Here is a 10,660-nt window from a genome sequence, read left to right as displayed (position 1 = left end):
TCGTTAACCAGGAGGGGATTTTGGTCGACCCGACCAAAATCAAGGCAATTATGCAGTGGGAGGTGTTGATGTCTCCTTCGGATATTAGGAATTTTCTGGGGTCAGCGGGATATTATCGGAGATTTATTCGAGACTTCTCCAAGGTTGCAATACCCCTCACTCGTCTAACGAGGAAGGGGGTGGATTTCCAGTGGGGCCCCGAGCAGCAAAGGGACTTTGAGACCCTCCGGTGGTGTTTGTGTGAGGCTCCACTTTTGACACTCCCCGAGGGAGTAGAGGATTTTGTGGTATTCTGTAATGCATCCATCACAGGTTTAGGAGTCGTCCTCATGCAGAGAGGATGAGTGATAGCCTATGCATCGCGACAGCTGAAGCCGCATGAGATAAGATACCCTACACATGATCTGGAGCTGGGAGTGGTGGTATTCGCTCTCAAGATTTGGAGGCATTACCTATATGGGGTCCGCTGTACCATATACACGGATCACAAGAGTTTGAGACACATCATGGATTAGTTGAACCTGAATATATGACAACCCAGGTGTTTAGGTGTAGTCAATGACTACGATTGTGAGATCCTTTACCACCCTGGTAAAGAGAATGTGGTTGCGGACGCGTTGAGCCGCAAGTCAGTTGGGTCTTCCACCCTAGCAAAGTGTATGAGGATAGCAATGGATTCCCCGATGGTGAGTTTGATCAGAGATGCCCAGGCCGAGGGCATACGACCAGATAACTGGAAGATGGAAAGGATCAAGGGCGAAAGCGCTCGGTTCATTCAGGATAGCTAGGGGCTATTGACTCGATGTGGTCGAGTTTGGGTTCCGATGACTAGTGGAGTCAAGCAGACGGTTATGGAGGAGGCTCATAAATCTCATTTTTCCATACTCCCGGGGGCCACCAAGATGTACCGAGACCTGAGTTTGAGTTACTGGTGGCCATGTATGAAGCGAGAAATCTCTTGGTATGTCGAGAGGTACTTGACTTTTAGGATGGTCAAGGACGAGCATCAGAGGCCGCATGGTGAGCTGCAGCCTCTGGAGATTCCCATGTGGAAATGAGAGCATATCACAATGAACTTCATCACGAAGCTTCCAAGGATGGCGAAAGGGTTTGATGTCATATGGGTCATCGTGGATTGATTGACCAAGAGTGCTCATTTCTTGGCGATACAGGAGAACTCTTCGACCGAGAGGTTGGCCGACTTATATGTCCGCAAGATCGTTACTCGCCACGGGATTCCGGTGTCCATTGTCTCAGACCGAGATGTTAGATTTACCTCCTGTTTCTGGCAGAAGTTCCATGAGGAACTGGGCACATGCTTACACTTTACCACAGTGTTTCATCCACAAATAGATGGTCAGAGCGAGCGGACCATTTAGACCCTCGAGGATATGTTGAGGGCGTGTGTCATTGATTTCGGTGGGAGTTGGTATTCCCACCTACCTCTTGCAGAGTTTGCTTACAATAATAGCTACCATTCCAGCATTGGCGCCCCGTCTTTTGAGTTATTATATGGGCGCAGATGCCACATCCTGGTTTGTTAGGGTGAGGTTGGACACCGAATCACCCTGGAAAGGTGTGATTCGCTTCAGAAAGCGGGGGAAATTGGGTCCCCGATACATTGGACTGTTCAGGGTCATTGCCAGGGTCGGCAAGGTGGCGTACAGGCTAGAGCTCCCGGAGGAGCTTAGTCGGATCCACAATACTTTCCATGTTTCACAGCTACAGAAGTGCATTGTGGATCAGGAGGCAGTGGTGTCATTGGATGATATTCAGGTTGATGTGCGCCTGAATTACGTGGAGAGGCATGTGGCCATACTTGAAAGGAAGATGAAAGTCTTGCGGAATAAGGAGATACCTTTGGTGAAGGTACAATGGGAGCATCGAAAGGGATCTGAGTGGACGTGGGAGCCGGAGGTAGAGATGCGGGAGCATTACCCGACATTGTTCATCGCACCGGACGTCGAGGGTGAAGTCTAATTCAAGTGGGGGAGAGTTGTAATGCACCGATTCTTAGGTATTGATTTATGTTGAATCTTTTTGGTCTTTGGGTCTAGTCGATGAGTTGGCCGCCCTACTCGTCGAGTAGTAGCGAGATGGTCCACGCGTTTTAGTGACCTACTCGCCGAGTCCAAGAAGGGACTCGACGAGTAGGAGCTGGCAGATGAAACCCTAAATTCTGGGGCATTTCACCCTATTTAAAGGATCACTGGCCTCCCCCAACCTCCCCTTTACAACCTCTTGTCTCTCTTTAACCCTAACTCGAGTGTGTGTGTGTGTGTGTGTTCTTTGGAGAGTTTAAGCTTGGAGGAAGGATTTTGAGAAGGAATCACTTGGGAAAACAAGCTAGTTGAAGTAAGAGTTCGTAGGATTCAAGTTCTGCATCAGCAAAGACTCTCTTGAAGGTACTAGATCGTTTTCCTTGGCCCATTTTCTCCTAAACCCCTTTGTGCATGAGTTTGTAAGAAAGGTTTCTCGTGCTTAAACAAAGATCTGAAGTTGTAACTCTGGTGACTCGGCGAGTGGACGAGTATCTCAAGGAACTCGGCGAGTTGCTGAGGATACTCGACGAGTTAGGGTCAACATGGACTGTTGACCATAATTGTTGACTTTTTCTTTGACCAGGGGTTGACTAGTTGACTTATGGGGTACCTTGAAAGGTTGAGAACTTACGAGTATGGTTATATTATGATAATAGGTGGTGGAGTTCGTGGCAGTGATCCGAGAGTTGGAGTTCATCTACCGAGTCGACAATTGCAAGGTGAGTTATCCTCACTATACTAAGGGGTCTAAGGCACCAAGGCCGACCCATTGGATATGTTATCCTACATGTGTTGTTCATGATTATCTGCATGCTCAGTGATTATGTTATATGATGATATGTTATGTGGGATGGGTTGTGGTGAGATTGCTTCGTGTGGTAAACCAACATACCTGGGAGCATTCCAGTTACAAGCTGAAGGAGACTCGTACTGCGGGCTCGATGGCAAGCTAGATGTAAGCTGTGGGCCGAAAGCAATCCGGACTCACACTGTGGGCCCAGGGAGGGGTAATCTAGTTTGTAAAGCTGTAGACCCATTACATGATGTTCAGTTTGTTATGATATTGATGACTTGGTTATGTGGATTGTATGTGTATCGGTATTTGGGGGGGATCTCACTAACCTTTCGGGCTTACAGTTTCAGTTTATTGTTTCAGGTACATCAAGGGATCGTGGCAAGGCAAAGGCATGATCGTACCGCTCCTCATTTGGATGATTTTGTTCTAGGATACTCTGATATAAAATACTTTTGGAAACTTGTTTTGTAATAACTATTGAATTTGGAATGCATTTTAAAAGTTTAAAATTGGCTTGATTTTTATGGGTGTTTCAAGGCTCGAACCGTTCAGCAAAATTGGGGGGAAGCGGGTAGTATCCGGGAGGTGCTTGGGGCTGGGCTTGATGTAGACCATGGCTGGGCTCATCACCGAACTCCTCATCTACATGCATCTCGACGTCATCTTGAGCCTGGAGCGCATCCTTATTGATTGACTGAGTGATGGTCCTCACAAGTCTCCACTGAGTTCGATCGTGGGGGGGTGAAGTTGGAGACTCGAGGGTCGGGGAGAACAAGATATCAAACCCCCTAAGGACAATACCATGTAAAACTGCTCCTGCTCCGGCAAAGGATGTGGTGCATGTTTGTGAGAGCACGCTCATCCAAAAGAGTATTATTGTCAACAAGTTGGTATTCGTCTGGGAGCTCGATGTCAAGACCACGGGCTAAAAGGGTGACAAATCCATCAATGCAAATATCACCAGACACTTTGGTTCTCATAATTGTGCATTTATAGAAACGGAATGAAGAAAATTCCAGGATTGGTGGTTTTGACGTCATGTCATGCACCAAAGGAAGAAGAGCTCATTTTTGGTGGCCTGACCGGCTTCTTTACAAGAAAAAGCAGTGCACACCAAGATACGATGGGAAATACGGAGGCACGGGTAAATGATGGAGGTTGCTTTATCCCGACCGGCGCAAGAAAAGATACCCCCGGTGATTTCCGTCCAACAGGTCTCGTGGTTGAACTCGGCAGGCAAGATGTCGAAAATCGTGGATGTGTTCAAGGAAGGTAAGCCGAAGATGTCGTTTATTGTTGCAAAATCAATATACCTTCGGTCCCCCAGAGGTTGGAATGCGGCTTTTTTCTTTTCATTATCCAACCTGCAATCGGTAAGATATTCTCTAGTAGGGAGCTCGTAAGTATGTGCCATGAGATTGAGAAGGTTTTCCCACCCGATGTTACGGAACAATTGGGTGACCCCCTCAAAAACCCCTAATGAGATGAGCGTGGGTTTGCACACAAATTTGGTGGAGGCAACCTTTCTAGGCAAACTCTTCATGTAATTTTCGGCCGCCTTGGTATCCTAAAATCTTGGTATGTCGGGTGCATCATTTTGAGCTCTGGCGGCGGCCGGACGTTTTCTAGACGTGCACATGATCTTCCTGCAAGACAAATAACTAATACACGAACCACAATCCCAAAAAATGGTATTTCAATTCCAATCACCAATCGACTCCTTATGTACTTCTAAAATGATTCGACACTCAATGCAAGAAACATTATCGAGACTCAGTTGATGTGATGCCATATAAATTGTTGTTCTAAAACATGCATATTGGTCAATTAAAGTCAAGGAAAGAATTTACCTGTGATATTTTTTTCGCGCGAAAATTTGGGATTTGAAAATCTTGCAACTCTCCGTCCCAAGCTTTAAGCTTTGTTCAATATACCGTGAGAAAAACTTTACCGAGAAATCCGACAACGGCTTGAGATGTAACGCCCGTGTTTCTAGGCTTGCCATTGTAGCAATGTAATAGTCTAGGTTAACCATTGTAACCCCAATTTGAAATAATAAAAATGTATTATTTGTGAATTATGTGAATTATGTGATTTATGTGTTTATTTTCTTAATTATTATAATTTAATGAATTAAGAATAAAATAAGCGTCAAAATTTAAGTGTGAGTTAAGCCCGATATCTTTGCATAAAGTTGTAGTGGTTGAAACAAGGATTCCGGAGATATAAGGAATGCCAAAATCTGAGTTATAACGAAGAAGTTATGACCTGTCGAAGTTTCGCGACGGGACCGACACGACGCTGAGTGACGTAAAACATGAATTTAAGATAGAGCGATATTTAGCCTTAGCGATCTAAACGAAAGTCGTAGATTTCGTTAAACCGAGAGCGTGCATAAAAGGAACGCCCAAATCTGACTTCGTATGAGGAAGTTATGATTTTTCTAAGTTTTGACTTAGCAGTATGCAGCCCGAATACTCGATTTGAGATCGAGCAGCTTTTAGCCAAAACAATCTAAATGAGAATCGAAGATCTCGTTGTTAGTAGCGAAACGACGGAAAGATAGGCGAGAACGGACGTCGGACGAAGAAGTTATGATTTAATAACGAAGTTTTCCTGTCCGAGCCTTCTAAAAATAATTAATAAAAATAAAAGTCAAAATTAGCCGACGGAATCTAAACGAAAGTTGTAGAGCGTAGTCTCACCTTCGCGTGGATATAAAGAACGTCGAAAACGGAGTTCGTATGAAGGAGATACGAATTTTTGAAGTTTAATAAATATTTAATATTTATTTTTATTTTAACCCCCGATATTATCCGAAGTGAAGTGAGGCGGTCTATCCGAAGTACGCAGCGCGTACTGCTGTACGCCCCGCGTATAGCGTAGGGCACTCGAGTTCTACGGAGTAGTGTGTCGTAAGCGATGACGAAGGTGGACCAGTGACGTAAGCGATGACGATCTGCGAAGCATTACGCCCCGCGTACCCCGAAGTTACGCCCCGCGTAACCCCGAGGATCAGGCTATAAAAGGAGGTCCGAAGCAGCTTCTTTTCTTTTGCAAAATCCTCATTCTCTCTAGCCTTTTCGCCTCGATTTGCGTGCCGATTATACCCCGAAGCCCCGGTATTATTCCCGAGCCCCGAAGCGAGATCCGAAGCCCCGAGAATCCCGAAGAGCGTTATTCCCGAGCCGAAGCCCTGCCCGCGAGGAGCCGGTTTTTGTGAAGATCTTCCAGATCTGCGGAGAGACGCTATTTCTATAAGCCGTAGTGCTGTCGGATCATCTTCTGATCAAGTGAGTGTATAGTCCCTTTTCAATACGCAATATTATGAAGTATTTAATATAAAATACGTGCTACGTGTATATATTTTGTGGTTATATGTGTGAATGTATATTCTCTATGAAATACGTGTTATGTGTGTATGCCTCATCTGTTATGTGGAATATGTATTGATTAAAGCATGCTATACAGGTTTTTAAACAATGTATAAAAATGTATATTTTTATCTACTAATATGTTGGGTAGAACATGGGTAGATAATTGGTGTAAAATAAACAGATGAGAGGCCTCGGTGTTATTGGTGTTATTCTAGTCATTCAGCAGAGTATGGATGACGACCACGGACTATTCTAGACTGTCCTGTGGAACACTAGCAGGCTCATTACCTGTAGGTGTTGCGAACGACGTGTTCACCGGTGTACTCTATCCCCCACATGGTTGCCTTTAGGATACTTATTGTTGAGGAAGCCCCTCTGCAGTAATGTCCGTCCCGATGAAAATCCTGAAATAAGTTCCTTATAATAGACGTTATTTTTAGGAACGTAAGGTGAGGATAACGGGAATGGGTAATCGGGTTTATTGTTGATTGATGAAATTAAATATAATTATTGTGGGTTTGAAAACCCTATATGCTCACCAGGCTCCCAAGCCTGACCCACTCAGTTGATTTGTATTACAGGAAGTGGCGCAAGAGCTTAAGATGGGCGAATCATCAAGTTGTTTTGTTTACAAGTCTGTATATGTATATATTTGTTGAACGACTTGTGATGTTATCGTTTATGCTTTATGATCTGTATCGGAACATGACATCCCGACTTTTGATTATGAAATGAAATCATATTTCTATATGAAATGTTTTGATAAATATCTATTTTATCATGTTTTGTTTTTGGGAACAAATTCCGCATATCTTTTAAAAATCAAATGGATTTACTCTGAAAATGTTTTAAAAAGCATAAATGAAATCGGTCTTTTCTGGCCGAGATTTTGGGGATGTCACATGAGATTCCGGCAAAAATTTTCGGCGAGCTGTAAGAGATATTTTTAGTGGGGTTTGTAGCCTTGACCAAGAGGAGCACAATGGTGGTGTTGGAATCGCGAAAGGTGGATGGAGTTGGCCAGAAAATGGTCGGAAAGTGGCGAGATGGTGGTGGTGGCGCTTGGAATTGCAGCAACGGATCGGACCGGATTTTGGGTGGGGTTTGTAGAGATCGAAAAATAGGTGAGAATGGCAGTGGTTATTACTAAATTCCGACTGGCGGTTTGATGGGAAATCGAGTTTTAGTGGTGGAGATGGAGGTATTTTAATGGAGTTTACGGAAAAGAAATAGAAGAAGAAGGGAAGAAGAGGGCCAGCTGGTGGTTTTATTAGGCTTAAGTTGCGGTCAAATGTGGTCAAAACCGGGTCAACGAAAGTCAACACCTCATGTGGACGCGTTCACTAGTACATGCGGTCCGCGTGAATAAGCCTGGAACAATTCTGTTTGCCTTCCTCAGAGGCGGACGAATTCGGAGAGTATACGCAGTCTGTGTGTCTATTAACGCGGACGCTCATAGGACTACACATGGTCCATGTGAAATGCTCTGTAATCCTCCTGAATTTGATGTTGGACACAAACACTTTTGGGGACCATACGCAGACCATTTGTTTATTAACGCGGACACACCCCTGAGTACACACGGTCTGCGTGTAACCTGTTTCAACTTTCTCAACTTTCGCCCTTTGACCAAAACGAACACCGGGCCTTAAAATCCAACACTCTTGTACTACAAGAAGGAAGAAGAAGAAATGTCAAACGCAAAAAGGATCTATCTAAGACATTTATTCGAAATTAGAAAAGATGAAAACTTTAAGTTTTCCAAAAATTCCCTTCTTTAACGTCTTTGGCGAAACGTCCTTCCCTTTCGATTTCAGTATATCGGGCATCCAATTGGATGACATCTAGGACATTTGCGTTAAAACCTTCATAGAAAGGTTTCAAATGATGCCTAATGACTTTAAAGATTTGCCCCGTTTCTTCACTTTGGATCTCAACCGCTCCGTGCTCAAAGACTTTTAGCACAACAAATGGACCTATCCATCTTGACCTCAACTTTCCAGGAAATAATTTCAATCTCAAGTGGTAAAGTAAAACCCTATGTCCCGACTCAAAGTGCTTGCGTGTAATGGACTTTTCGTGGAAAAGCTTCGTTTTCTCCTTGTAAATTCTTGAGTTTTCATAGGAGTCATTTCTCAATTCCTCTAACTCTTGAAGTTGAAGCTTCCTATGCCTTCCCGCCTCATCAATGTTGAAGTTGCATTGCTTAACCGCCCAAAATGCACGGTGTTCCAATTCCACGGGAAGATGACATGGTTTTCCAAAAACCAACCTAAATGGAGACATTCCTATTGGGGTCTTGTACGCGGTCCGATAGGCCTATAAGGCATCATCAAGCCTTGAACTCCAATCATTTGTTGAACGATTCACCATTTTCTCAAGAATACTCTTCACCTTACGATTTAAAATTTCTAATTGACCGTTTGTTTGGGGGTGGTAGGCGGTAGAGACACGATGGGTCATGTTGTACTTTTTCAGCAAGGTCTCCATTATCTTATTGCAAAAATGTATCCCTCGATCACTAATCAAAGCCCTAGGCACACCAAATATCACAAAGACATTAGATTTCAAAAAGCTGTTAACCGTTTTGGCAGCATCCGATCGTGTGGCTTTGGCCTCAATCCACTTAGAAACATAGTCAACCGCAAGCAAGATGTAAATGTTACCAAACGAGAAGGGAATGGAATCATGAAATCAATCCCCCATATGTCAAAATTTTCACAAACAAGTATTGGATTTTGTGGCATTTGGTTCTTTTGCAAAATGTTCCCCTTCCTTTGGCACTGTTCACAACTTTTACAAAACATATAACAATCACATGACATGGTTGGCTAAAATAGTCCACACTCAAGGACTTTTCTCAAGGTCCGGCTAGGTCCGAAGTGTCCCCCACAAGAAAATTCATGACAAAATTGCAAAATGGATTGATGCTCTTGTTGGGGTATGCATCACCTAATGATATGATCGGAACAATGTTTCCACAAGTAAGGTTCATCCCACATATAGTATTTTGCATCACTTTTGAGCTTGTCTTTTTGAGCATGTGAGAATGTGTCGGGATACCTTTTGTGACCAAAAAGTTAACAATATCGGCATACCAAAGAGTAGATTGAGTAGGGGAAAAGAGATGCTCATCCAGAAACTCGTCCCGCAACGGGAGAGGAGTCTCATTTGAAGTGATCCAACTTAGGTGATCGGCAACAAGATTCTCGCATCCACTCTTGTCTCAGATTTCCAAATCAAATTATTATAATAGTAAGATCCACCGGAAGAGTCATGTCTTTGCATCTTTCTTTGTCATTAAGTACTTGAGAGCTGCGTGATCCGAATACACAATAACTTTGGTGCCAAGTAGATATTGCCTAAACTTCTCCAAATCAAACACTATGGCCAATAGCTCCTTCTCCATGGTAGAGTAGTTTCTTTGAGCAATGTCTAGTGTTCTCGATGAATATTAGATCACATGGGAGGCTCTTCCATTCTTTTGACCCAAAACGGCGCCTATTGCATAGTTGTTTGCATCACACAAGATCTCAAAGTGGGGGATCCTAATTTGGTGCTTGCATGATGGGGGCGGATGTAAGCAACTCTTTGATCTTGTCGAAAGCTTCTTTGCACGCCTCATTGAACTTTAAATCAACATCCTTTTGCAAGAGTTGGCACATTGGTCTTGCTATCTTTGAAAAGTCCTTGATGAATCACCGGTAGAAACCTACATGGCCCAAGAAAGAACGAACTTCCCGAACACAAGTCGGGTAAGGTAAGCTTTGAATAACATCAATTTTGGCCATATCTACCTCAATTCCTTTCTTTGACACAATGTGACCCAAAATAAGACCCTGACTCACCATAAAATGACACTTTTCAAATTTTAAAACCAAATTTGTTTCAATACATCTTTTCAAAATTTTGGTGAGATTGGTCAAACACTCTTTAAAGGAGTTTCCATATACTGTAAAATCGTCCATGAAAACTTCAGTTATATTTTCAACATTTTCTAAAAAGATACTAACCATGCAACGTTGGAAAGTGGCAGGGGCGTTACATAATCCGAATGACATTCTCCGGTATGCAAAAGTGCTAAATAGACATGTAAAGGTTCTCTTTTCTTGGTCTTTCAGTGCCACCGGGATTTGGAGAAAACCGGAGTACCCATCTAGACAACAATAATGAGATTTCCCGACCAACCTTTCTAACATTTGGTCAATGAAAGGTAATGGGAAGTGATCTTTTCTTGTGCTTGCATTGAGTTTGCGGTAGTCAATACATATTCTCCACCCATTTTGTACGCGAGTGGGGACCATCATACCTTTTTTGTTCTCGACCACCGTGATATCCGTCTTCTTTGGAACAAATTGGACTGGGCTCACCCATTTGCTATCTGAGATTGGATAAATCATTCCCGCATCAAGAAGCTTTAATATCTCTTTCTTCATAACTTCCAT

At 43.3% G+C, this 10,660-nt stretch overlaps 2 protein-coding genes across 2 annotated transcripts; both read right to left on the bottom strand.

Annotated features, from left to right (window-relative positions):
- Positions 1-7,967: 7,967 nt before the first annotated feature.
- On the bottom strand, positions 7,968-8,501 carry LOC111908324 (uncharacterized). Its single transcript, XM_023904155.1, has one exon. The coding sequence runs from the start codon at positions 8,499-8,501 to the stop codon at positions 7,968-7,970; it is 534 nt and encodes a 177-aa protein (XP_023759923.1).
- Positions 8,502-8,534: 33 nt separating this feature from the next.
- On the bottom strand, positions 8,535-10,660 carry LOC111908251 (uncharacterized). The gene is made up of 3 exons (XM_023904085.1): positions 10,229-10,660; positions 8,882-8,998; positions 8,535-8,840 (listed from the first exon to the last, which is right to left on the bottom strand). The coding sequence occupies exons 1-3, from the start codon at positions 10,658-10,660 to the stop codon at positions 8,535-8,537; spliced, it is 855 nt and encodes a 284-aa protein (XP_023759853.1).

The sequence above is a fragment of the Lactuca sativa genome, chromosome 6 (assembly GCF_002870075.4).
Source record: "Lactuca sativa cultivar Salinas chromosome 6, Lsat_Salinas_v11, whole genome shotgun sequence".
NCBI classification, from domain to species: Eukaryota; Viridiplantae; Streptophyta; class Magnoliopsida; order Asterales; family Asteraceae; genus Lactuca; species Lactuca sativa.
This window is presented reverse-complemented; position numbering and strand designations above follow the sequence as displayed.

Excerpts from the sequence above, each read along its gene's own strand:
- LOC111908324 (XM_023904155.1), bottom strand. The coding sequence starts at position 8,501 with ATGTCTCCATTTAGGTTGGTTTTTGGAAAACCATGTCATCTTCCCGTG.
- LOC111908251 (XM_023904085.1), bottom strand. The coding sequence starts at position 10,660 with ATGGAAGTTATGAAGAAAGAGATATTAAAGCTTCTTGATGCGGGAATG. Across the intron at positions 8,999-10,228 it reads CCACTTTCCAACGTTGCATG|TGCCAAAGGAAGGGGAACAT; the intron begins GTTAGTATCTTT and ends AGTTGTGAACAG. Across the intron at positions 8,841-8,881 it reads TTCCATTCCCTTCTCGTTTG|TGGATTGAGGCCAAAGCCAC; the intron begins GTAACATTTACA and ends TATGTTTCTAAG.